Source organism: Molossus molossus, unplaced genomic scaffold (assembly GCF_014108415.1).
Source record: "Molossus molossus isolate mMolMol1 unplaced genomic scaffold, mMolMol1.p scaffold_m16_p_4, whole genome shotgun sequence".
In the NCBI taxonomy this organism is placed as follows: Eukaryota; Metazoa; Chordata; class Mammalia; order Chiroptera; family Molossidae; genus Molossus; species Molossus molossus.
This window is the reverse complement of record NW_023425377.1, coordinates 113,048,640-113,076,242: the sequence shown is the minus strand read 5'-3', so window position 1 is coordinate 113,076,242 and position 27,603 is coordinate 113,048,640. Positions and strand designations below refer to the sequence as shown.

The window sequence follows — 27,603 nt, the reverse complement described above, 5'->3', positions numbered from 1 at the left end:
AGAATAGGCTGCGAGGACAAAGGGTGGAGATAACCCAGGGGAAGCCCCTGTGGAAAACAGATGAATAATGACAGTGGCTCGCTGCGGCAATAGGACTGGAGATAAGGGGACAAATCAAAGAACTATTTTAATTAATTAATTAATTAATTAATTAATTAATTAATTTTTATCATCACCCAAGGACATTTTCCATTTTTGTTCAGATGGAGTGGGAAGGAGAGGGAGGGAGAGAGAGAGGGAGAGAGGGAGAGAGGGGGGGGGAGAGAGAGAGAGAGAGACACATCGGTGTGAAAAGGACACATCGAGTAGCTGCCACCTGCACGGCCAACCTGGGCCAGGGACAAACTGCAACCGAGGTACGTGCCCTTAGCGGGAACCGAACCCAGGTCTCTGGACCGCAGGCTGACCCTCTAACCACTGAGCCAAACCGGCCAGGGCTAAAGAACTATTTTAAAAGTATACACAGAAAAGTGGTGGACTGGGCAGGAGTAGCAAGGGAAGAGAAGGTAGGGCAACTCTCACATTTCCTGAGCAATACAGGTATTTTTCACTGAGCTGGAGAAACCGGAAGTCGAACGGGGGGGGGGGGGGTCAAGGGCTGAGTTTTGCATGTGCGATGTTGAGGTGCCCGTAGAAATCCAAGGTGGATGTGGATGGAGTTGGCAGCTAGACACAGAGTCTGGAGTCTGGAGGAGAGGCCGTGACTATCATTAAGTTTGGGAGGCGTCAGCGTGGAGAAGGCCTTTAAACCACGGGAGCAGGTGAGGTTTTCTAGGAGAGACTGCAGAACCAACAGGTAACTCAGGGGAGCTCCAGGAACGCCAAAACCCACGACACAAGCTTCCACTGGGGCCGCTGACGCAGTCTGTTTGGCCCACACAGTGTTTCTTAAAAAGTGTGAATTAGTCACCAGGATTTAAAAGTCAGGTTATTTCACATACAAATATGTATTTGAAATTTATCTTGGAAAACAAAAACAAAAACAAAACAAAGTGGCAACATGTGCCGGTTCCCAGATGGAAGAACTGGGTTGAGCTGGGCAGGGGCGGCTGCCCTTCGCCCGGGCAGAGGCTCGGGCACCACGCTGGCCACTGTGCACGGGATCATGTTACTTGCTTGGCCGGTGTAGACATTTGAGTTTCAAATCTCATATTCAGGGGGAGGGCAGAGCACAGCAGAGGAGGGTAAGCCCCCAAAGAGCCTGCCAAGGGCCAGAGAACACTGTGTCATGGATTTATTTCCTTTTTCCCCCCTTTTAAATATTTTCTGCTTCTTTACCTCCTTCACAGGCATTGACTCACCATTAACAGTCCATATCCAAGGAAACGAGACCCTCTGAATATTACTGGTTGGTTAGGGTGGATTTAGAGACTGATCCCAAGTCATCTAATTCTCAGCCTTGAACCTCTTTTTCACAGACAGCATGGCAGACACTCTGATTAGCTGGTAAGCAGAAAGTACCCTTCTTCAATGGAGCCTTGTAACCTACTTTGTTGACCCACAACTACGGCTTTCATAGATTTCCACATTTCATTCTAAATTCAATCAGTAGCTTAACTGATCAAAAAATTCTTGGCTCATCAAAAAATTCTGAGTGGTGGGATTTGCTTTATTAACTTCATAAATTATTATTTTTTACTTTTTAATCGCATGTATTGGGGGTGACATTGGTTAATCAAAGGATATCGGTTTCAGGTATACAAGTCTAGAATACATCATCTGTATATTGTACTGTGCATTTACCACCCCAAGTCACGCTTCCTTGCATCACCATTTACCCCTCCACCCTCCTCTTCTGCTTCTCTCATCTCCTTTTAATTTCACAAATTATTAATATCTTTGGCTCATCTCTTTCCTCTTTAATACATAAAATGTTACCTAATGAGTCAGAGGTCTCCCTTTGTGACATGGACTTTGCAACTGCAGTTCTGCTGGGGGCTGGATATTAACTATCAATAGCAGTCGGGTTGGAGCTTCTTCCAACCTGAGAACGTAAGACTCTGAGGTCTGTCCGGTCTGGTCTCGGGCACAGCTGGTCTGTCTCTCTCACCTCCCTGGCTCAGGCCCATGCCATTGTCGACATTCTCATGTTAGAATCGCATCAGTGGTAAATGTTTATAGCGATGAAACTGAACTGAAGTTCCTCTCTGACGCTGAGGGGTTCAACTTTTGTATCTTATTAGCTAATAACAATATTGATACTTCCTGAGTCCTTAGTACAGGGGCTATGTTAAGTTCTTTAAATAGATTGTTTAATTTAATATTCACAATTAACCTATGAGAGAGAAAGAATTATTAGTTCTATATTTAGGTGATGAAGCTAAGGCTTGGAAAGGTGAACAATTTTCCGAGCTCACGGGGCAGTAGACTTGGCACCAGAATTCAATCCAAGCTCTGTCTGATTCCAGAGTCCATGAACTTGACCATATCTAAAATTCAGAGGTGAGACTCTTAACCAAAGGAGTAGTGGGCTTTCAGGGGAGTCCAGGTACCTAGAATTACAACCCACTTTTAGGGCTGTGTACAAACGTGCATTTTTCTGGGGAGAGGGCTGCTTTCACCAGATTCTCGCGGAAACCAAGCGAGGCTAAGAGGCATTCACGGAGGAGCTTGTGTACCCTGGGTGGGCCGGAGGACACGTTTTCGTACGCGCCGCGAGCGGCGTGGCTTTTTCAGAAAAGCATGTTTTGGTTTCTCTTTCACGGGCTACGCGTCCTAGTCACTTGACGTGGCACGTCTCCCATGCAGCTGGCACACTCTCCTACTTAATTGTTTCTTTATGATGGTTATTCAAAGCTAAAGCAGAAAATTATCCTTCCCAGAACGAGGCCTGACATTTACTCCGCGGCCTGTCTTATGAAAGAGGGCATAGAGCGCGGCAGGCTGGAATAAGGCCCCCTCTGTCAGCAACGAGCAAACACTGCGCTCAGAATAAGTGTCCTCTGTGCGCAGGGAAAATAACGTGGCGATGAATGCAATCCCCCAGGGGTCCCGCTTCTCCAGCAGGCTCAGTGTTCACATGCTGGGAGCTGCTCTGCATCGCGGAAGCTCTTCCCCAGGTACTTGAAAAATAAGGTTTCAAAGAAAAACAGCATCTTTCTGTCCACTGCTACTGATGCTTATCTTCTTGAAACTAGGACATTACTTCCAGTCCCCCCGCGATACACAAGAACACCACCGGGGAGATGCTCAGGCAGCCTGGCTGGCTGATACGGCTGCTGTCTTTTTATCTCTTCTCCGAACTGAGGATTCTCAGGGCTGGGGCACTGCCTATATATTCCCCGTTGTCATCTCAGTGGGAAAGGTTATTGGACTTCAAATGCAGAGCGTTTTCAACAAGGAAATGTACTCCTTTGAATTCTCCTGTTAACAAGAATTTCTGCTAAACTTCCGATTTGGTTTAAATTTCCCCTCTTGTGAGTGGCTTCTGCCATGAGAAGGGCAGGCCTGTGGGTCGCTTTCCTGAGAGGTGATGTGAGAGGAAGCGACTGATTACGTTATGTGTCATCCTGACTATAACACTCTGAAGTAGGCACATGGTTACCCCAATGACTGCTTCACCCTTCACAGGTGAAGCCAACTTATCCAAGGTCAAGTACATAGAGCGGGGCAGAAACGGAATGCTCCCTACCCAAGCAAGTGCTATCGACGCCTATGCTATTCTGCAACGGCAGACCCTCCTATTTCTATTTGGCTGCTAAGTTGTTCTCACACACAGCGCTTGGCCACCTTTGGGAACCTAGTGTTCCAGGCTGATGATATACAATTCATTCCCTTGGCCAAGCGACTCCTGAAATCATTTGGATGTAACTGGTACTTCTGCTGTTTTCAATTCTTGCATTGTAATTTAAAAAAGAAACATCATGAGCTCAAATCAGGAAAACCCTTTCTCACCTGCTAGATGGGGAGGTCTACAGCATTGTTGCTACTCTAACTCGGTAAAGGGGAATTCCCTGGAAGTCTGTATGTTAAATTAGGTCACATAGTTGTGAATTCACTTGGCTTTTCTCTCTTCATCGTTGGTTTTCTTTCTCTGTGATACTTCATCCAGCAAGAGAAATATTTTCTTCAATGGCTCAAACTCCCAACCAATTTTCCTAACAGTTCATTCATTGAGGAATTCCTTACTCAGTGCCAAGAGAAGAAACACTGTGATATTTGCATTAGCTTTAGAGTAGTTTTTGCAGCAAAGAGGGAAACATCTACTGAACATTTATGCTATCAGTGGCTACTTTACAATCCCCAATGAGGAAAATGGACAGAAGACCTTAAGCGTTAAACACAGTATTTGGTATATGGAAGATGTTGTAAATGTGAGTATAATTAGAATGAAAAAAGCATGAGAAAGAGGAAGCTGCCAGAGGAATTTGAAGAGATAGACAGCCCGGCCAGTGTGGCTCAGTGGTTGAGTGTTGACCCATGCACCAAGAGGTCACCGTTTTTATTCCAGGTCAGGGTACATGCCCAGGTTGTGGGCCACATCCCCAGTATGGGGCATGTAGGAGGAGGCCAATCAATGTTCTCTCTCATTGATGTTTCTATCTCTCTCCAAAATCCATAAAGAAAAAAAAAGAGAGAGCTAGGCAGAGATCATGCAGACTCACCATTTTAGCAACTGTATACAATTATCCATAGACTTCATTTATGTATTCACTCATTTATTTAACAGGTCTTTACTGAACATCTATTAGGTACTGCTGATGAGCTTTGGAGGAGACAAAGATGAGCTAAACACAGGCTCTGCCTCTCATCTGAATCTGATCTAGTAAAACAGACCAGACTTTTTAGCTACACAGTTACTACAAGGTGATATATGCTAAACAAGAGGAACAAATAAAATAGTAAGGAAATAAAGGAGTGGTGAAATTTCACCTCTAATTGGATAACCAAGAGGTTCATAAAGTAAGTGACACATAAACCAGGGGGGAAAGTTCTGATTGGTATTGTTAAGGATAAAGAGTAGGAGAAACAGCCTTCTTTCAGGAGAACCAGCATGGCTAGGTATCAACAGAGCAAATGTCAGGCATGTGGATGGTTTGGTTCGGCGGTAGCTTAGTTTGTGGAGACCCATAAGCTCTGGCCAGAGGTAGCTGGTAGGTATTCCGCCCTCTTCCTGTTTCATGGGGAGCTAGCAGGCTGGGAACTACATTTCCCAGACTCCCTTGCCAAGGAAATGGGAAGGCAGGAGAAAGAGTGAAGCTATGGTACTTCCAGGTCAGGCGGGTCACTGTGGGGCCAGAGTGCGGGCCTGCTTTCTGCAGCAGGAGCAGGGCAGCTCCAACCGAACACGGGGTGTGTGCTCAGTTGCTCCGGGTAACCCCCCTTCTCCAGCCTTCCAAACTGGTTCCATCTTTATTGCAGCATAATTTACCTATAACAAGTTGCATCTATTTAAAGTGTGTGATTTGCTGAGCTTTGATGGATGTGGATTAAGTTCTCCTATTTTCGCTTTTCTAGAGTGATTTCCATTTTCCCTATTGGTCTCACTGAATACAGGCAATGAGTTTGGAGAAGCAGGTTTTATTGAAACCGAAGAGGGAGTTGAATGCAGGGCTAAAGTGTCACGACTTTATTTAATGTACGTGGGTTATATTATACTTGTGCATAAGAAGTACTTGCCTAGATAAACTGCTGAAAAATAAACACTGTCAGTGTCCTTATCAGTAGGATAGTGATAATTATAATACACTGCTTCACTTCACTGTGACTGGCGCGTGCTATGCCTGATAATACCAGCTATTATTGTGTTTAATATATTGACCAAGGACTTTCCCATAAGCCTCTTGGCTTCCTTTGTCTATTAATGTGCTGTGGACAAGGGGTGTCCTGTCTTCCTCAGCCACTACCCCACTGTTTCTGTGAAGTTCTGTTTCCTCAGTGTTACTAGATGTAGGTCGATGCATCGACATTTTGCAAAGAGCTCATTTGCCCTGTGACAGCCTCATCCCTACGGCTTGTACAGTGTCACCCTGTTACAGGATAGGCCGGCGCCAGCGCCAGCAGAAACTAGAGAACAGGGCTCTGATGGAAACTGCGTCTCGCGAAAGGTCAAGCAGCAGGACCCAGCGGGGCGGGGACTCGTCTACCTCTCGCGGACAGGGTGGGGGAGGGGAGGCCAGAAGTAGACACACCTTCTTACGTATCATTTTCAAAAGGGAAGACGCATTTTAAATACAACCTGCTAAAATATCGGTCCTCAAGAAGAGCATCCGCAAATTATAAGGTACCTAAACAGCTCAATGCTCAATTGCGGTGGACGCTACCACGAGCACATGTGGGTCTCCCTTGACAGGCTTCATTTGACATCCACCTGTTCTAGGACCACCATGGAGTGAAGGTCTTTAATACGGTTTCATTCGTGACCATTCCGAGCATGGGCTTCCCCAGAAAGCACGTGAGAAGCCTGTTCATGAAGCTTCAAGACTGCAAGTCGTTGGTCCAGGAGATCCCTCGGTTGCCTGCACCTCCTCCAATAAAGGCTGCATCCTTCACCAGTGGCGGGTTCGAGACCGGTCCCAACCTGGTGTTCTGGGGGATGAGCCAAGAGGGAGGGCTCCCAGTGGAAGCGTGAACAAGCCCTCAGAAATGGACCGGCTCACTCTTAGCTAGAGAAAAGGGGCCTGGTGCTGCGACCCAGCATACGGCTTGCTATCCCAGCATGTGTTCTGAACCTGCCCCAGATGGACGTGCTTACGCGCCTTCCTGAAAAGCCTAATGGACTCACTCTGAAGCCTATGCCGGCAAGGGCAGTGGCCCAGGCACACGGCATAACATCATGACCGTGCCCATTTGTCTGGCTCCCAGAACACAATGTCCAGCTCTTTGGGTTTAGAACAAAAAACAATTTGTAATCAATATTAGGACATTCAATGGGAATTCTGTGACATGCATTTAGGGTGAGAATAAAGGAGATAAAAATGAGGTAAGCTGCCCTGGCCGGCTTGGCTCAGCGGTTGGAGCATCGGCCTGTGGACCAGAGAGTCAAGGGTTCGGTTTCTGCTAGGGGCACATACCAAAAAGAAAAAAAAAATGAGGTACGCTGTTCCCTCTTCTGCGTTGCCCCTGGTGGGAGGGGGCTGAAACTCTGCTCCCTAGTCTCTTGGGTCTGCTCTGTTTCCTAGGCGAGCAGGTACAGCGAGAAGAACTTCCAGCTCCCTTCATCCATGACGCAGTACTGCGATTAAATAAGCTGAGGGCTGTAAAGCATCGAGCCCAGTTTCTGGTTCCGAGAGACACTTGGTAAAACAGAGCCAGTGACAGTGATAATGCAAAGCTGCATTTCTGTCCACGGCTGGATGAACCCGCTGCACCCACGTTGTGAGAGAGGAGGCAGACAAATGTCCCAAAGTAACGACGTCATGTTATAGCCAGACGAGGCCAAAGTGTAAATCACTTTTCCATACATGGGCTCTACTGCTCAAGGAGATCTTCCTGACAGGTGGGGTCCAGGAAAGGCAGCAGTGACTCTCAAGGGCACGGCTGGGGTGGGTGGGGTGGGTTCAAAACCCTCAAGAGAAGGGATACGATTTCTGTGTTTATCGGCAGAGAGTCTGGTGCTTTTTAAAAAAGTTTTTTGAATGTGCTCATGTAGGGGAGATAGAGCTGGAAAAGCTGTTTTAGAGTTAGCCCTCATTTCAACATCGCCGCGATAAGCGTTGTTTGGTCGCACCAGCAGGCACCCTGGTTCCTTATCTGCTCTCCGAGGGTGGGGACTTACTTTGCATAGATTGTACCAAAGCTCCAGCCCCAATGTCATACAAATAGAACCAATGCCACCCCAATCAATTCAATAAAAGAGAAATGTAATGGTTATCCCTGGTATGAAGACATGAATGGGAAGATACGTGAAATCACGTTGCTATTTTCAAGGCTAAAAACATTGAGGAGAGGACTCCCCGCTGACGTCAACGCTGCGTGGAGCATGGTACACCGGGGTGCAAGGCGAGCCCGCAGATCAGAAGGGAAACGGGTCTAGACCTCATAGTGCGTAAACTGCTTCACTTATTCACACAGGCCATCAGCCTAGTCCTGCTTCCCAGCACTGCCGCCTGCGTGGGGCTCTTCGAAGACCAGTTCAGGGTTATTGTCACTGTTTCACCGACTGGAGTTACACCCAGCTCCTCCCAGTGTGGACTCTGCCCCGGGGCAGCCCACTGGGGTGTGGCTCAGCCAGTAGCGTGTCAGACTTAAAATGTAGTGATGAGAAGTGAAAACGTACCATTTATAGTTGCACCACCATGAACGGGTGAGCCTATCTGTGAGAAACACAGAATTAGGGAAAGGACATAAAACCCAGCAATTTTGCAGTAGTAAGAATGGAAATCTAAGACAAAGGCATTTCATCTTAGTAGCCTCAAATCTGTGCTCAAAAGGCCACATTCCCTGAACAAATCCTAGTGGGAGTTTCTGGAATTTAATGTAGGGGGATTAAGGTCTTACTATTTCCTGCATCAGACTCAGAGTGGCCATCTCTCTCTCTCCCTCTCTTTCTCATAAATTAATACAAACTCTACAAATCCCTTATGTAGACAGAGCTTTTAGTAGAAAATGGCAAATGAGACCTATTTTTTAAAAAAAATAGCACTTGGCTACTTTGTACACATCTGTTTGACATTTGTTAGAATGTAACTTTCTTCAAAGGCAGCTTCCTCCTTGCTCAGTATAGGCGTTAATACATATTAGACTATATCCTGATATCATCGGTAAAATGGTCTTGTTTAATTCATGACACAGACTTCTAGATTAACTTCTGGGGAGGCCTTGCAGGTATTTTCAGAGTGGTTTCCATCTTCTTCCCCCAGTTCCAGCATCGTAACAGGTCTTGTGGGTTTTAGACAACATAAAGTCATTTCGACATGTGGCTCAGGTAGAGTCTGGTTTTGAATTTTAAGGACCATGCCACTACTCTCTGAAATGACTGCTGATGTTTACAATGGGGACTTCAGTGTTTACAATGTGACTTAAATCCACAGTTGGCTTAAATATTTGTCCGGGACAGAGCTCCCTCCACAGCCCTCTGTGGCGGCAGCTGCTCTGATCATTTTGCCAGTACTTCCTAGCAGCCCACATTGGAAGCTGGGAACACTGGAGCCTGGGTGTTTGGAGACTGCAGCCACAAGCAAAGCCCCCGTCCCAGTAGGAGAGGTTCTATCGCTGGACTGGTCTTACCATGTACTCATCAATGTCCCTTTCTTTCCCACTTACGGATATTTTGTATTACTTTGCCACAGAAGGATAGCAGCCCACACTATTTCTCAAGTAATATGAGAGGCGCTGCCAATACTGATCAATACGGCGTGGAGGGGTTAAAAATCCATAAATCCCCAAATCACAGATAACCTGCTGCTCATCTGGTGCCGAGCTGAGTCGCCACAGATACCAGGGGAGTGTCCTCAATTCCCAGGAACCCCCAGGGAGTGCAGACACCCTCACCCCAAGGGTCTGGCAAAAAGCAGCGAGGGTCCTCAGAACTTGACCTTTGCAGAGCCTGTGTGTTAACCCACTAAATCCCGGCTGCCTTCCTTTCCTCCACCCCCAAGGAAAGTCTGCCGGGCAGGGCCCAGGGGTCTGGGCAGCATGAGAGCTGGCTGGGACTTCTGAGACTATTTAAACATTTTTCCTTCAAAACTGTAATTCCAGCCACATAGGTGAATATACTTTCTGTTTTATGGGTGCGTTTTTAGACCTATGGCAGTGGTTCTCAACCTGTGGGTCGCAACCCTTTTGGGGGTCGAATGACCCTTTCACAGGGGTTGCCTAAAACACATATTTCTGATGGCGATTCATAACAGTAGAAAAATTACAGTTATGAAGTAGCAACAAAAATAATTTTATGGTTGGGGTCACTACAACATGAGGAACCGTATGAAAGGGTCGCGGCAGTAGGAAGGTTGAGAACCACCGACCTAGGGTTTCTCTAAGAGGGGGTTGCATATGGAAGCACAAGAGAACCCTGAAAACAGAAGACGAGGGTACCCCGGCCTAGACGTGTGTCAAAGAAAAGGCAAATTCCCAACAACATGCCTCGGAGAAGAAAACCATTTGACCCTAAGAAATTAGGGGTCTATCTTATGAGAGTTAAGTCATGGTCTGTGTCCTGTAACTGTAATTGTACATCAAGACAGAAGAATAATAACAAAGAAAGATAGAGTTGCTACCATTAGTACCTCCTTCCAAGTATTAAGCTCCCCAAAGAGATTATCTACACAGTATCTTTGGCGGAAGATAAAATGCTGCAGAGCTGTGCCCGATGAATTAATTAGTACATCTCAGCTGCCACCAATCCGAAGGAATGATAAAATGTAGCCTTGTTGCCTTATCTTTTTCTTGTTCCGTGGTTAATTTTATGACACTAAAGACCTCTTTCCTCAGTAAAATGATATATCTGAAAAAAACCAATTGCAGTTCTTCCCAAATTCATCTTCTGCTCTACTGGATCAAGGACTTAACTCTCACATGTCAGCCTGTTGAAGTATCTGCTCCAGAGAAAGCGCCTCCTTTTACCCGTAGACGATGCTGGAGTCACTGCTTATGCTCAAATGTCAGTGGATGCCTGAGCCACGAGCGTGCCGGCCAGGTCCACGTTTCACGTGCCAAGGAGCAATTATAACAGCACAAAGGCAGAGGCCTTCTGCCCTATACAGCGATGTTGGCTGCCAAGATCACACCTCCATTAAGGTCACAAACAAGGCAGGACTGGATACAAATGCACTTGTATTTCCCATGGCTTTTCTTCAGGGGCTGGGATCCTCCTCACAGGGCCCAGTGGTCATCCATGTTGCGTGCGTGGCTAAACTGCACGAAAGTGTTCAGCTGGGGAGTCCTCTGAGCAGAGACAACAAGAACGAGGTAACGTCGGTTGACTTGAAGAGACTGTTCCGATTCCAATGCCCCTGAATAGAAGGAACATCGGGTAGACACAGATAGAACATCCACGGCCCGTGGTGGTAAGACCGCACTTGGGGTGCATGCATCACCCGCGACGGTCCTCCTTGGGTAGGCTTTCTGGGGCCGTGCCGTGCACTTTCCAACTCTGGTTTTAGAAGGAATTGTGGAGGGAGCCATGAGGATAATTGTTCTCGGCTCACCCCTGACGACTGTGATTTAGGAGAGCTGAGGTGAGGCCCAGAGGTCCGCATGGCGGTTCAGAGCACACCGACACTGCTGTGCTGGAATGACCCTGGGCCTGCCGGCTGCCCGGGTGTGGCGAGGGTCCGGGACTGCTCTCCACTTCGCATGCGTGTATGTAAGAGCCATCAAGACCGCCAAAGTTCAATAAAACACAGAAAGCAAGCTCTCTGCCAGACCTTGGCACAAGGTATGTGCTTAATAAGGTCTGGATTTCTCCGACTTTTCCTCTGTAGATAACCAGAGAGAATATTTTTGAATCCTTATGATGGACCAATCACCTATTAAGAAGTTTGCATTCCACGTAGTCACCTGAGGTAGGCACTCTCATCACTTCAGTGTTACAGATGGGGAGCCGGAGGCTCAGGAAGGATGGGCAATTCACCCAAGGTGGCACCGGCAGCAGGTGGCAGGCTTGGACCCTGACTTAGCTCTCCTGTGGAGAACTTAAATTATTTTCAGGGGTGTAAATTAGGACAGGGATTTCAAGCTCTCTCTCTGCTGTCCAATGAAGACCCACCCGTCACCTCTCAGCCCTCTTTCAGTTGGTGTCTTCTCTGCCGCCTCACCAGCTGAACCTGGTCCTCACGCTCAGTGTGGACGCAACATGTGCAAATGTGTTTCTATCGTAGGGCACAGGTGCTAGGAATACACTGTACCTAAAATTAAGGACTGCCTTACCTGTGGGGGCACGTTGCCCCTTTCCAGATTTTAGAGAGCCTTTAGGTCCATTAATGAAACAATAATATATAAATTTGTTTGGGAAGCTGTTCCCTCTATGATGAGCTCAGTTGAAACTATAGTTTCATTTGCAGGACTAATCAATTGAGCGTCATGACCAGAAACTTCAAGTCTCCCTGTTGAGACATGTTAACTCCTATAACAGAGTTGATGGTGCTGTCATGTTTCTGTGTGCAGGCATGCATGTAGACCATACACATGTGCAGATGTGTGTGTAAAAGTACTGCCCAAGGCACGTACACATGCTTCACTTGATATGCAGACAGGAACCTGTGTATATGCGCGTCTCGGTGTGCAGGTAGGTGCACGTGTGTTCTTGGCACACGTATGTGCACACACATGCATGCTTCGAAATAGGCATGTCTGTGTGTGCAACTGTTTATCCCATTGCATGAATTTTCCTCAACTTCATAACAGGGAAGACATGCTTTCTAATCTATTGTGTTCCTGTACTCAAACTCTGATCTCTAATTTTCTAATTAACTCTATATCTAAATAACAGTTGCTGTATTATTATAATGCGTTTTCCCCTTAAAACATTCATTCTCCTGTTCTTGTTGCACAGCAGGAGTGTAAGTGCAGCTGATCCTTTCTAGTCCAGACGGCTCTGATTAAGGCGAAAGTCTTTATATAAATGAATGATTTATTTGACAAAAAAATTTCGATGGAGCTTTAGTCTATCAATCTAATGGTTCCTCCCTGCCGTGAACGTTAGTTACCAGTGAGCTTATTAGCTGTATATGCTGTTGCTTAATAGGCACACATACAGTTGTGCTGCATGATTTTGCTAATGGGTTTTATTTTAATGAGACCTAATAGGCCAATTCGCAACAGTGATTGTCCCTTACACATCAGTGCATATGAAAGGAGCAGTTGCCTTGAAACTGTCCCTCAGCTTGTGGTTGTGGAGCTGTGGTGGACGGCAGAGGGTGTGCTTGCCTCCAGGTCACTGCCTGACTCGTGCAGCCAACTGTCATCACGAGACGGCGAGGCCCATGATGCTGCTGCTTCCAGCCTTTTCAAGTTGGTGAGATGTGTGTGCACATGGTCTTGTGTGTTCATGCACATGTGTGCACATGCATGTATATATGCAAGTGTGCGTGCATGTGTGTGCATGCGTGTGCAGGGGACCTTGCTTGATTCTCACCCAGGTGTCCTGGTGTGTGCTGCACAGGAAGTCTCCAGAGTGAGGAGGAGGGACCGTCTCCCTCCCATCCTGGCATTCTCAGACTTGTCCAGACCAAGTTCAGTGTGACCGAACTGATTACCTCCACAGCTGTGTCCTGTATGGAGCTGGAAAGGGGTGTTCGGTTAAATCACTTAACCACCAATGTATTTCCTTTTCTCCAGAAATTTCCCTGCAAATTTTTTCACTAAAAGGAGGAAGAATGGCAGTGAAGACCACCCTTAAGAAGCTGGTGAGTTAGATACTTTGTATTTTTAGAAAGTTTCCTAGTGGATTTTCTATGTGGGGGTGTGGGACTCCATCATTGCAAACTTGGAGGTTTATGTCAACGGGTACTGCACAATTTTTGCTGCAAACTTCCCCATAAGGTTAAACTTATAAACACAAAAAGAACATTAAGACTTAGCCAATCTGAAATTATCAGTTTCTCAACAGATCATTTGTCTGGAAGACTGCATGCTCAAAACACTCTCTAAGATTATGGGTAGGGTGGCTGTCTTTGGAATACAATCAATCGAGAGCCATGTGGAGAAAGACATAATTATGACTTTCTAGGAATTGACACTAATGGGTTGTTGATTGATTGATGGGCTGCCCCATGATGACGCTCAAAGCCTGAGAGGTTTCTCTGTAAATGGAGTTGTAAGGACGTCATCATTTTATATGAGATCGTGGTCATAAAGACTACAGCTTACAACGCAGTAGTACTCAAACAATCAATTAATGAAAAAGATAAATAACGACAAACGCACATGCAGTTCTGGCTCAGGAAGTAAAGCAATTATGATCATCGAAGATGAGCGAGGTGATGTCAGTTTTTATCCCCACAGACACATGGTTTAGGATCCGTTAGTTATCAGTGAGCTCCCAGGCTTTGGAATCTATTTGAAAAAGGTGCTGCGTAGATATTTTTACAACACATTTCAGCTGCACTGATAGGTACTTGGGATATGTCTATTCAACACGTGTTCCTCTGGGGAGAGCGGTGCACCATGGGAACACAGGTAACATCTGGGATTCACTGAGAGCCAGGCACCGAGCCAGCGGTACATCCACATCAATACATTCCACCTGTGAGGTGGAGCTTATTTGGAGAATTCTAAAGCTGAGGAAATTGAGGCCCAGGGAGGTTGAGTAGGCTACCAGCTCAGTGGCCAGCCAGGATTGGAGCCCAGATGCACACAATGTCCCAGCCATCCGGTTTCCCCAAGCCCGTAATGTCTCTCAGCGGGGTCATCTTGGTTCATCATGGGGTAGCGTTAAGAATAACATTAGTGGTATAACACGAAGGGCTTCATTTAAGCTGCACTGGTTTCTGGGCACTTGGTTTTATGCTCTTTCCAGGGCGTTTGCAGAAACTGAAGCAAAGTCAGGCGCGAGGGCTTTTCTCCACCACATTTCGCTTCGCTGCTATTCCCGCCACTGCGTCTCTCTCCACTGCTTTTAGTCCCGTTTCTACTGCGTAGTCCAGTATCAATAGTGATAAATAATAAATTATCAATCCATTTCTACAAGGCATTAGTCTCCTGCCGTCCTCATGATGGGGGAACAGTTTAGCATCTGTGTTCCCGTCACATGCGGGAAGGATCACAGTGTCATCCCATAGGAACTGGCCCTGGGACGGCTGGTTTGCTGGGGCCTTAGAAGAATTTGTGCGTGTGTTAGTGTGTGTGTGTGTATATTCATTTTTCATTAGCAGACAAAATGCAACTATATATTGCAATACAGTCTTTTCCATTTCTAACTATTGCTATTGTTGCCTTCCTTTAAAATCCAGCATATACATTCATCATTCATTCAGCTAGTGTTTTTTGAGGCTAACTGAATGCCGAAAACTGGGATAGTTTTGGAGCATGAAGGTGAAAAGCCAGAGTCCAAATTCTACAAGGACCTATACGTTTTGTGGGTGACAGATGCTTTCTCAAGGAGTCACAACAGAACACACTGTTTGAGGGGAGGTAGTTGCAGGGGGAGCACCAGGTCCTCCTCGGAGGAGCAGAGAAGCCGGCTCAGAGAGCACAGCACAGAAGGCGGTGTGCAGCCTGGCCCGTGGAGGGGGGAGGGTCGGGGACAGCGTTCCTGGAAGCGGTGGCGTAGAAATGCTGTTGTGTGACGTGCCCGGGGGAGTGGTGGAGGCAGAGACAGATGCAGAGGACAATGCTTACTGATTTGTTTCGATTAGCCAGCTTGAGAGAGGAGGTGATAAAAATGTCTTGAGCAAAACCGTGAACTAGTATCAGATTTCTACAGATGATTATGGAGGAAGCAGGATCAGGACAGATGGGAAGTGGACAGACTAGAAACACGGGAGTGAAATGGCAGCCATGGCAAAAACCCAGGTAAGGGAGGGTGAGGTCCTGAAGGACAGTGGTGGCAGAAAATGGCACGTGAAGAGAGACTGATTTTACCATCCAGAGCAATAGTGGAAGGAATACAGGGTAACCATGTGTTATTGGCTTGAGCACTGGGAAGTAATTTCACTGTAAAAACTGAAGTCACTACCTTATCACATTAATCTATACACGAGCGCATTGCAAATGTAACACAAATGTAGCAAGCAATAAGGAAATACTCTTACATAGTTTCTGAAGCCAACTATGCCATCTGAGGCCATCATTTTCACTACGAGAAAAAGCACATGTTGAGGGTATTGAGATGCTAATACAAAATGTGTGTGGCATTAGTGGATACATTCTCCAACGGCAAGTCAACGGACTCTGTGTGTTTTTCCTTATTTATAAATTTAAGTTTTCAGTCAAGTTAATTTTTGAAATTTTCATTTCACATCGTGAACATAGTTTAACAAGACAAATAGTATTTTATCTTTTTTTTTTAACTCCTCACCCAAGCCCTGGCTTGTTTGGCTCAGTGGTTAGAGCATCGGGCTGTGGTCCAGAGAGACCCGGGTTCGGTTCCCGCTAAGGGCACGTACCGCGGTTGCAGTTTGTCCCCGGCCCTGGTTGGGTTGTGTGGGTGGCAGCCACTCGATGTGTCCCTTTCATGTTGATGTTTTTCTCTCTCTCTCTCTCCCCCTCCCACTCTATCTGAACCAAAAATGGAAAAATGTCCTCGGGTGAGGATAAAAAAAAACAACAAAACAAAAACAAACAAAAAATAAATCCTCACCCAAGGACATCTGTCCATTTTTTGTTCAGATAGAGTGGGAGGGAGAGAGGGGAGGAGAGAGAGAGAAACATCGACGTGAAAGGGACACATTGAGTGGCTCTCTCCTGCATGACCCAACCAGGGTCAGGGACAAATTGCAACCGAGGTACACTCCCCTAGCAGGAACCGAACCCAGGTCTCTCTGGACCGAAGGCCGATGCTCTAACCGCTGAGCCAAACCGGCCAGGGTGTATTTTATCTTAGATTTTATCTTTTAGTTCTTCTACGGGAATTTTCACTCTGCCAAATTTTTTAATTTTCAAGAGCTCTTCCTCATTCTCTGAAAATTCCTATCATCTGTTTCTTTCCCATGGATGCAATATTATCTCATATCTCTAAGGGTAAAAATGACGGTTCATTAGAATTCTGTGCTCTGAATTATCTTGGTTTTCTTGAAGCTTATTATTGTTCATTACATTCTCTCTTAGATTTAGTAGTTTCTCACAGGTCTGTAGCCATCCTTGCTTTCCATTCCTACCTACAAATGAGGCACTGTGATTAAGTGGGCATGGGTGGGCTTGCCAGCTGAGGAGGGGGCCTCAGTATGGGCCTCAGGCACTTAGTAGGTGGCTCAGGATGGGAGGGGACTCGGGGGCTCTAACTACTCCATACAAAGTCTTTCACCTGATCTTCTTTTGAGCGCCTCTCTCTACTGTGGCCTTCCTGGGGACCTGGTGCTTTATCCCCTGAAGCTCTCCAGAGCTCTGAGGGCAAAACCACTTGTATTGACTTCTTTTAGGAGGCTCCTAGATTTCAGCTTTCTCTATTTCACAAAGATAATTTCCATTCATTTGTCACTCAAATGTGTCGACATACTGTCTGTTGTAATCTCCTCTCTGTTCCTAGTATCCTTGCAGGTTTATACCTTTGACAAGGTGGGCGGGATCTACTTAGGTAGCCGAGATAAACCTATGGGTTCAATGTGCCATGTGTAGCCAAAAATCTTGGTTCATTTACCAAGATGACCAATCTTCATGCCCTTGTGTTTTTTCGTTTGTTTGTTTGTTTGTTTTTTTGTTTTTATCCTCACCTGAGAACATTTTTCCATTTTTTGTTCAGGTAGAGTGGGAGGGAGAGAGAGGAACAGAGAGAGAGAGAGAAACATCGATGTGAAAGGAACACATCGAGTGGTTGCCACCCGCACGACCGACCAGGGCCGGGGACAAACTGCAACTGAGGTACGCGCCCTTAGCGGGAACCGAACCCGGGTCTCTCAGGACCGCAGGCCGACGTTCTAACCACTGAGCCAAACCAGCCAGGGCATGCCCTTGTGTCTTAAATCACCTCGTAGCGGTATGTTTTAACTCCATTTTTACCTCTGCACTCTTCGTCCGGAATAAGTGAGCTTCTCGGGCATTATTCTGCCGGTGCCCAGTTTAATGAGGTTGTCCAAGACTGGAGAGACGACGGAGCCAAGGCTGAAACTCAATGTACCCTCTGCTTCAGTTTTCCCTTTTGTGATAAATATTACTGTTTGTTTTTAGTGTACAAGAATGCTATGCAGACAGAACAAGATATGTGGGTGAGTTATGCTTTGAGATCTTAGAAGAACAATCCATCAAGGAATTCAAGGTATTTCTTTCTGCTCGTAAAAGTGACTCATGTGACAACTGAAGAAATGAAAGTGCATAGAGAGCAAGCAACTTGCCCAAGGGTGCACAGCTAATTAGAGGTCAAATCAGGACTAAGGGCAAATTTTCCTACTACTGGCTCGTGCTATTTCCATCATGTCATCTTACCTCAAGTGGCCCCAGTAATGTTCTGGGAGCTGCACATTTTTTTTCTTCCTGAGACACTGAATTTCATTTCTGAAATACTTGGACTTACAGAACCCCGAGACTCTGAGTTTTCAGAGCCAAGTCTTCCAAAAGGCATGTTCCAAAGGCGGTTTCTGTTTTCTCAATCTCAGAGACGGAACTCTCCATGATTTGTTTTAGAATTGAAATGGAAAGAGAAACTTTATTTATACCTCATGTTGCTCAAACACAGAAAAAGTGCTGACCTGCCACCTGCGAGTCCTGCCATGAGCTGCCACCTGCCTGCTGAGATCCAGGTCAGTGGAATGCAGGCCTGCTCCGCAGCCCTTTGCCCAGCTCACTGTTGAAACAGCTGCCCGTCCGGGAACGTAACCAAAAGCAAGACAGCTCTGGGAGGTGGCGCTGTGAATGAGTAACCAGAACATGAGACAACCTCTCAGACATGGGTGAATTTAGTCTGCTGGCTGAGTTACTCCGTTTCAGGAAGACACGTTGTTTTTTTTTTTTCCAAGAGGATGGTGTGTGTCATGTCAGAGCTGAGTGTGCCAAGTAGCGACATAGCTGAGGTCTGAACTGATGAACTCTCCCAGGCTGCCTGTGAGTCTGCAGACCCTCAATCCTCCCTGTCAGAGGCACCAGACACACCAGACAGGAAACCCTGGGAGTCTGGCCTTGTGGGCTTTCTTGGACTGACAAGTGTTTTTAATCCAGAAGGAATGTTATCATGGAAAACCCGGTGGCCTGTCGATTGGAGAGTTGCCATCTGGGCCACTTGATGACCAAGGCATGTGCTAAGCAGAGAGACCTTTGCTCTTCCGAACAGCTGTCCCCCTGTTGAAGCTGTCATTTGAGCTGCTGAGCTGCAGGGCTCAGAAACAAGGAGGTGAAGTTGCTTCAGGGACCTAGCAGGTTGTGCGACACGGAGATGACTGTGGGGAAGAGTGTCACAATCTGCGACGCTTAGGTTTGTAGCGTCGTCTTAGCCACCTGGCTTGTCTACCTTCTGAAAGGGAGATGATGGTGGGGGTCTCTGATCTTAAAGGGTTGGCCGATTCTGTTGCTTGACACGATGGAATGTGCTCAGAAATCAAAGCTGCCATCTTGGCCAGGGCTGATGTGAGTTTTATGGGCACCAAGGGAGACCAGTCCCATGGCTGGCCCCAGGCAGCGTGTTATCCACAGCCAGGAGCAGCTACTTTGCCATTTCAGGCTTTGATGTGAGTCAGAAAAGCCGACGTGGCTACTTTCTTGTCCTCCCTCCTAAGCAGGGGGATGCTTGATCTCAAGGTGTTTATTTCGGGGGCACCAGTCACATAAAACTTGGAAAGCGCCGCTCTGCAAATGTAGCAAAATGCAGTTGCCCATTCGAAGCAGAAAAGTGATGTTCCTGCCAACCCTTCCCTTCCTCTCAGCTGTCCGCACTCACAGGTTCAAACCGAGCTTCCTGGAAAAGTCCTGGGGACACACTCTCTTGGTTTTCACGTTCAGACTGCGGTCAGAGCAAGCCCAGGGGCACTGAACACTGTGGAATATAGATGTCCTGAAGGCTTCGGGACTTGCTCCCTAGCAATAAACACAGAGCTTTGAAAATGCAGGCGTGAATGTCATTTCTGGCCTGATTTGAAGAGAATGTGTCCTTAGCCTTGAAGCGTCCCCAGAGAGGTTTACACCAAGTCCCTCCTCGAAGAGAAAGCGGTTCGTCCCGGAGATGCCACACAGCCCCTGAATGAAGTCTTTGCAAGTCTTTTCAAGATCAGCATGGACTGTGTGTCCCTGGAGAGCTCCTGGTGACTGCAGTAACGGCTGTTAATGACTCTTTTCCAGAAAATGACTTTTTTCCTGGGCTGCAATTTCAGCTGTGCTGAGACAATTATTTTTGTCTCATGAGTGCATATTGGAGAGTATGAGAATTTCCACCCCTCAAAAAAGGCTGACCTATCTCTAGGTTCTCTGCCAAGGGACCATAGTTGAGTAACCACATCAGCTAAGACTGTGTCCTCTGGCGAAGATCATTAAGACATTCAGGAACTCACTCTTTCGTACACTCATGGGACACTCCCTGCCTCCATTTCTACTGAAGAGACGTGGCCAGGGAAGGAGGAGCCAACCTCTCCCACCTGCCGCCCTTGCTGGCTCCCTGCCCACTGCCCCACACACAAGGGATAGGAAGGGAACCGGGTCTGATTCTTGTCCCCATCGCCCATCTTGAGACAATAAAAAGGAGAGAGAGGGAGAAGAATGTGGGAACACTGGTAAAGAGATTGTCTGGAGAGAACTGTCATGCGGAATCTACTCCTCTAAGCCCAAGGGGCAGGGAAGGGCTCCTCCCCAGCCCACACCCAGGGTGGGAACCCCCAGGGGATTCTGAACTATGTTCCCCGGAGGTGGGACTCAGGGAGATCTGACTCCGGCCTCAGAAAAGCTAAAGCAGACAGGCTGTGGACTCAGGTCTCCTTCCTGCCTGGCGTCTGGGGAGAGGAGGTGATGGCTGGGTGGGGCCGGCATGCTCGTACTGGAGAGGGCTGGCGGAGCAGGCCACGTGTGAGTGTCCCAGAGCTGGCCACCGGGATAGGGAGCAGCGTGGCTCCGCGTGGGCCTCTCCCAAAGGACCTCCTGTGGGTAAGGGGCTTCAGCACTGGCTGCAAACAGACTGCTGGGTGCCCGGGGGCTGGAGAGGCCTCGTGAGTGAGCAAGGGGTCCCATCCGTCTGCAGTCATGGGAACTGCTCTAAGGGAAGGGGCCTCACAGGAGAAAACACTTCCTTTGTCTGTGTCTGGGACCCAAAGGGACTCTCAGAACTGTCCATTACCTAAGAGAGTGAGCAGAAAATTCTGCGGGAGTTTTCGCCCAGGGGCTGGGGAATATTATGGCCACTCATCGTGGTTGTGACAGCCCAGCCAGCAGAGGGGCGACTGACTACAGCACACACGGGATTTGCTCAACGTATCAGATACTCTCCGCATCCCCAAGGATCAGTCGATAGAAGCTAGCAAAGGAAGTTTCTCTAGGAATCCCATGCTACAGTTCATTTCAACTGGCGAGTTTTAGCAATAATCCATGGGTACTGCTTCCCTCCGTAGAACCTGAACACCAGGTCTTCTCGCCAGACTCAGGACACCACGTGCTCCTCCGTGTGTTGGGGCAGATTTAAGGCAGTCTGATTCTCTCTGTCTCCAGGTCTCTTCCCGCTCCCGGCTCCCTCCACCCCCATCACCCCCTGGGCTGCCAGTTGAGGTGAAGGAGTGGCAAATGGGTACCGATCTAGAGGTACTAAGAGATGGTCATGCTGACTCAGTGTAGGAGCTGGATGGCGGTATTGACAGCTTCCTTGGGAAACAAAGGGAAGGTTTCTGACCTTCTGAGGAGCCATGAAGAGACACTGAATGTCTTGTGAAAGGGCTGATAGTCTTCTCTTTTGCATCTTTTTCTAGCTCCTCTCTGGAATCTCCCAACACCCAGAGCTGTTTATTTGGTTGTGTTTTCCTTTGATCCTAAGCCCCCCCACCCCACCCCAATGCTAAAGCAAGTCCAGCAACTGCAGCCTGGGCTTGGGGACTCGGAAGGCAAAGCATGCTTCTGGTGCAACTGGGCAGGCCGGCAAGACTGGGGAGTGACGTCTGCACGTTTGCACAAATGACCCCCGCGCTAGCTCAGGTGGAGGCCAAAGACTGTGTGATTCGGGACTGCCACGCGAGGTACCCGAGGTGGAATGTCAGGAACATGAAATATATGCGTGAAGGGTGTCTTTCTCTCAAATGGCAGACTTGCTGTTCTCTGTTTCTTTTCCCGGGAGCTGAAGATGATCCTTGACCGCCAGATTTCCCGTCTTCTCTCTAACGGCGATCTGTTCCGGACCCCGAGTGCCGGATGCCTTTCTCGGGCATTTGTGTGATTGACGCACCCCCAGTCTTTGTCGGGAAAGGAAGAACGGAAGTAGGGATGAATGAGAATTCAAGTAGGAGCTACCCACATGATTGACCTTTCGGAGGTTTACAAAAATGGCAGAAAAGAATAAACACAACAAGAAGGGAGAGAGCAACTGTGTCCACTTTCTCCTCCAGTCCCCCTTTGAGCTTGGAGTCGTCATACACAGGGCTCTGGTCCTCTGCATTCAGCTCTGCCTGTCACTAGCTTAGGACCTCGGGCCAGATACTTGAATCTCTCTGTGCCTCCATTTCTGCATCGGTGAAATGTGAGTTACTGTAGAGTTGTTGTGAGCTAATATAGTAAATGACTGTAAAGGGTGCCTGGTGTATCGCTGGCATATGTATTTGTTAGCTACTATTATTTCCTCATTTTCTAGTAGTTTCTTGGGTCCATAGAGATGTGAGGTGGGAACAGATAACGTGAGGAAAAGCCAGGTCCAACCTCCAATGGGTTGTTTGTGATTTGTAGCAATATGTGTGGCAACTACACTTACTTCTCCATCCACATTTTTTTTTTTAGATAGCATTAGAGAGTTGGTTGCAATAATGTTGATGAGAACTTGAATTTTTTCACTCATTTATTCATGCATCTGTGATTGTTCATGTATCGATTACTTATCTGAGTTAGGGCACAAAGCAATTTACAAACCTGTAGAGAGCACAGAATTTCCCCCTTAAGGAGTCTACAGTCATTTGGTTAATGGTATAAGCCATTAACATCTAATCAGAATGAGTATGTTTGGACTATTCTGTTAAATTCCCATAAATAAAACAAACCACAAATAAATGGTCCAGGAAAAATATTTTGTGAAGAAATTCAGTTTCTATATGTTAAGTTCTCTAGCCGTATATATACATGTCACCAGTCTTCAGACTACAGATGTGATCACCTCTTGTCTCTTCGTCTCTATCAATACCTTCCTTTGAAATTAGCTGGCATTTTTCCTTGTGTAGTGACAGAAGTCCCCTGCTCCCAACTTAGATCGAACACTCTCACCTCAGGTCATTCAATCAACATCTATCGAACGCCTGCTAGGACCTAAACACTCGAAGTCTATTTTAGGCAAAAACATTTGATGGATTATAAATTATATGGATACCGACCACAGTTTTCCATTTCATTTTTGAATGTCATTTAACCCACACATTATGCCTTTTTCATCTGCCTTCTGGGCTGTACTGAGATGTATGAAGTGTGTAGTTACTTTTCAAAACAGGAATCTAACAGAGGACATGTTTTCTCCTGAATATTAAAAAATCATTTCATTGCATAGAAAAACAATGCATTTTTGACTTACTTTTTCTCAATGGGTTCAAAAAATGCTCATGCATTCAGGGTTTGTGAATTGCTAGCAACATTTTATCGGGTCTTCCAATATACTTCCCACAGGCCATGAGTGGTGTTATGGTAACTGAAGATGTCCAATAACTGGAAATATTATGGGACCATTCTGTCCTCTGAAAAGAGAACTTTTCTTTGGCGCAAATCGGCCACTTACTCCTCTGGGCCACAATTTTCTCATGGTAAAAGGTTATCATGGTAAAAATTAAGTTACCTTCAAGTTCTTCCATCCCTAAATTACTGGGATTCGAAGTGTGTCCTCTCGTACAAGACCACTGGCCACACATGGTCCCGAGCACCGGAAATGGGCGTGTGCATCTGGGAAGTGCTGTAGGTGTAGCGTGCTCACCAGATTTGAGTTAGTACTGAAGAGTTAAATGTTTTGGATACACTGGGTTAAAAGTATTACTAAAATGAACTTCACCCATTTTTTAGTGTGCCTGTAGAAAATGTAAAACTGTTTTCGTGGGTTGCATTGTTAATATTGGACAGCAACACTCTAAACCTTCAAAACAAAGGCATCAAAATCTATCTTGAAGGACTTTTCATGTTTATTTTATTTTATTTTATTTATTTTTTTAATCCTCACTTGAGGACATTCTTGTATTTATCGTCAGATAGGAGGGAGAGAGGGAGGAAGAGAGAGAGAGAAACATTGGTGTGAGAGAGACACATCAAGTGGCTGCCGCCTACACGACTCCAACCGGGGCCGGGGACAAACCACAACCCAGCCACATACATGCCCTTGGCCTGAATCGAACCCGTGACTCCTGGTCTCCAAGGCCCCGAAGGTATTTTAATATGCTGCGTGCACCGGGGTCTAGGTTGTACGGGGAAAGTGCCCGTCTAAAGGGGTGTCATTTACACCTGAGCCCTGCGGCAGCAGGGGAGCACCGTCCTGCATGCAGTCCAGACCAGCACCCTAGCCCAGTTTTACTGAGCGTCCCCTACAGCTGCTTTGTCACCTGCGCTCCATTCTCGAGGCCAGACCCACCGGCCTACCTGCTTCAGGTCGCTCGTGTGCGCACAGAGCTGTGGGCAGACAGAGCCAGGTGTGCCGTCCGCCCAGCCGGCTCTGGAAACCGCTGGGCTTCTCGGGGCCTATCAGGTGTGGTTTAACCCGAATCTCTTTTTGTCTTCTCAAGGAAATAATTCATTTTCCTACTCCCACAAGGCAACAGCCCTTTTGACTATGGCCCTGTTAAGCACAGAACTTACTGTTGGTAGAGAAGATGACCTCTCCCTCCTGTGGACTGGGGTCTGTGTCCTGGACCACCTGCAAGGCTCCCACAGTCCGGACAGCGGGGTCCAGAGTGACTGAACTTTCATTTACGGTCGTGTCGCTTGCGCCTGTGATCTGGTTGGTTGGTGGGCCTCCCAGGGATCCCTCGAAGTCAGTGGGCAGGTCGTCCATGCAGTCGGCATTGGGCTGAGAGGAGCAGAAAAGAACCAATTCTTAGTGTGTGCCATCCAGTTAGAGGCCAAACGTCTATAGTCTAGATATTTTGTCTTGATGGAAAAGCAACTTCTTGACTGCTTTCTTCCTGAACCATTTCATTAAAAAATTTCTACATAAAGTTGCATAATGAACATGACATCTTCCAAAATTTCCTTTCCAAAGGTTCCACTTAGATCTACATACAAGGTTTTAATTCCAGGAGTAGCAATATCCATTATTAATATTAATATACATACATTAATATAATTACTTATGGGCAATAACATGGTATTTATTTATAATGATAGCCCTTCCTTATGCAGAGTGTGTATTCCTCATCTAGGAAGTACCAACAGGCTGATAATGACCCCAAAGAACCATGCGTTATTTGCAAATGTACTGATGACATGAGAGGGGTATAGACTCTGATTCATTGTGAATTGTTCATCAGATACACACACACACACACACACACACACACACACACACACACAGTACAAGGTGAAGCTATTTTGTTGTTCTTGTTGTTGTTAAACATAAGCCAAAAACCAGCTATAGAAAAAAAGCCCTATTTACTTAACATGCAATTGATCGGACATCTGTCAAATCCTCCAAATGCAAGTCTGAGAATCATGACACTAGGGTGAGACCATTGGGTGCAGCTACCCATCTTCTCAGGACTCTTCCCCCAGTATCCACTCGAACGACACAGACTTGAGAACCCCCTGCTTTGCCAGGCAGCCTGTGTTGTTCAGCTTCGCTAGACTGTTCCATTTTGGGCAACGTGCCAAGTTTTACTCTTTGGTCTTAGTTCTAGTGTTTGAAGTGACATTGAATATATTTATATCTCTTCCATAACCAGCTTTTAAAATGACTTTTAGTTGTTAACCTCCACCCAAACTCATTAAAAAGGTGGTGGTGGAGAAAGAGAGAGCTTGTGAAATACTAAGAATAGCTATTATTTTTTGGTTTTGCTCCAGTCTGAACGTCAACATTGCCTTGAGTGACGATAATTAAATGGTTTTGCACTCCCCATGGATAAAGAACAAGGTGTGTAGGATTACTGACACTGATTACATCGTGTTATAAGTTCATTAAAAGAGAAAATCTACAGCTCATGCTCCAAGAGCTGGACTCTTGTCCCAGTGTTCCCCCTCAGTCTCCCGAGCACCACACCTGTGTTCCCACTGTCAGCTGGGAATCTCCACCTCATACAACCCTCAGATTCCGCTCATTCCCCTTTTTTCTGTATTCTCTTTTCTTTTTGCTTCTTTTTCTCTAATGAACGTGAGTCAATTCACTGAATTTCAAGTTGTCGACAGTCACTTCATGGAATGGCTGGTCTACCAAATTCACCGATTGTGACATTGGACGTGAGCAGTTGCGTATGAACATTTCTCTTCCTATAACTGGTCTAATCTCCCTACAGTCTCCTCCCCAGCCAGCCCATGTTCCACTTTCTCACCAGAGCACTCTTTTTTTAAGAACACAGGTATGATTCTTCGAAAGAATGCGTTTCAGCCTTAGTATGGCAGAACGGGCCTTCTGCAGCCTCGCCCGCCTGCTCCTGGGGCCTCACCTGTAGCCTCCGGACACACACCAAGCACCACACAGTGCCTGTCTCAGAGCTTCAGCTCATGCTGATCCTCCACGCAGGGTGACATTGGCCCCAGTCACCTTCCTCCCCTGTCCCAACCCGAAGTCTCAAACTAACCCTCCTGGTGAGCTCCTAATCACCCCTCAGTTCCCAGTCCAAATGTTACCTTTTCCGAGCAGCGTTCCCTCCCAGGTGTCCTCTTCAGTACTACACCTCGGTAACACCCCCCCCCCCCACGCTGTTGCGCTCACTGGTCGCTGCGTTTGTCTCATTTACTAGTCTGCATTTCTTAAAATTTCCAGTTTCATTAAGATATAATGAACATGTTATGTGGTATTAGTTTAAAGCGTATAACATCATGATCTGATACAAATAAGCACCACAGTCAGTTCACATCCATGATCTCACTTAGTTACGTTTTTAATTTTCTTGTGATGAGAACTTTTCAGAGCTAATGTCTCAGCAACTTGCAAATATACAAAACAGTTAATAAGTATTGTTAACTACAGTCATGCTGTACATTACATCCCTAGAACTTATTTATAATTGGATGTTTGCACTTCTTTTTTTTTAATCCTCATCTGAGGACACTTTTTGCATTCATAGAGCAAGAGGGAGAGAGGGATGAAGAGAGAGAGAAACATCGATGTGAGAGAGACACATCGACTGGCTGCCACCCACACAACCCCAACTGGGGCCGGGGACAAACTGCAACCGAGGTACGTGCCCCTAGCGGGAACTGAACCCGGATCTCTCTGGACCGTGGGCTGATGTTCTAACTGCTGAACCAAACTAGCCAGGGCTGTTTGTACCTTTTTAAAAATATGTTTTTATTAACTGATTTTTTTAGAGAGAGAAGGGAGAGATAGAAACACCGATGTGAGAGAGATACATCGATCAGCTGCCTCCTGCACACCCCGTACTGGGGATCGAGCTCTCAACCCAGGCATGTGCCCTGACTGGGAATCGAACCAGGGCCTCTCAGTCCATGGGATGACACTCAATCCGCCTGGCCACACCAGCCGGGTGTATGTTTGTACCTTTTGACCACCTTCACACATTTCACCAGCCCCTGCCTCTGGCGACCACCTACCCACTCTGTTCTATGAGTTCAGTGTTTTAGGTTCCGTGAGTGAGACACACGCTTGTTAAAGGACTCAGCTACATTGTATTGCTCTCGGATCCAAGACTTCACACAGTGCCTGACAATTACCAAGCGGCCAGTAAATGCCAATTTGAACATTTTATCTGAGGCTCAGTTTATTGCTCTGAAAACTTGGGGACATTAGAATCTGCCCTAGATTAAGCGAGCATTTGAGAAAAA

The 27,603-nt window shown here is 46.7% G+C and overlaps 1 protein-coding gene across 1 annotated transcript in view; it reads right to left on the bottom strand.

Annotated features, from left to right (window-relative positions):
- RNF150 (ring finger protein 150) overlaps positions 1-27,603 on the bottom strand; it is a 189,662-nt gene that overhangs the window by 11,676 nt on the left and 150,383 nt on the right. The window contains exon 6 of the mRNA XM_036240766.1: positions 24,463-24,673. Coding sequence (XP_036096659.1) covers positions 24,463-24,673 — 211 coding nt within the window. The remainder of the gene's footprint in view (positions 1-24,462; positions 24,674-27,603) is intronic.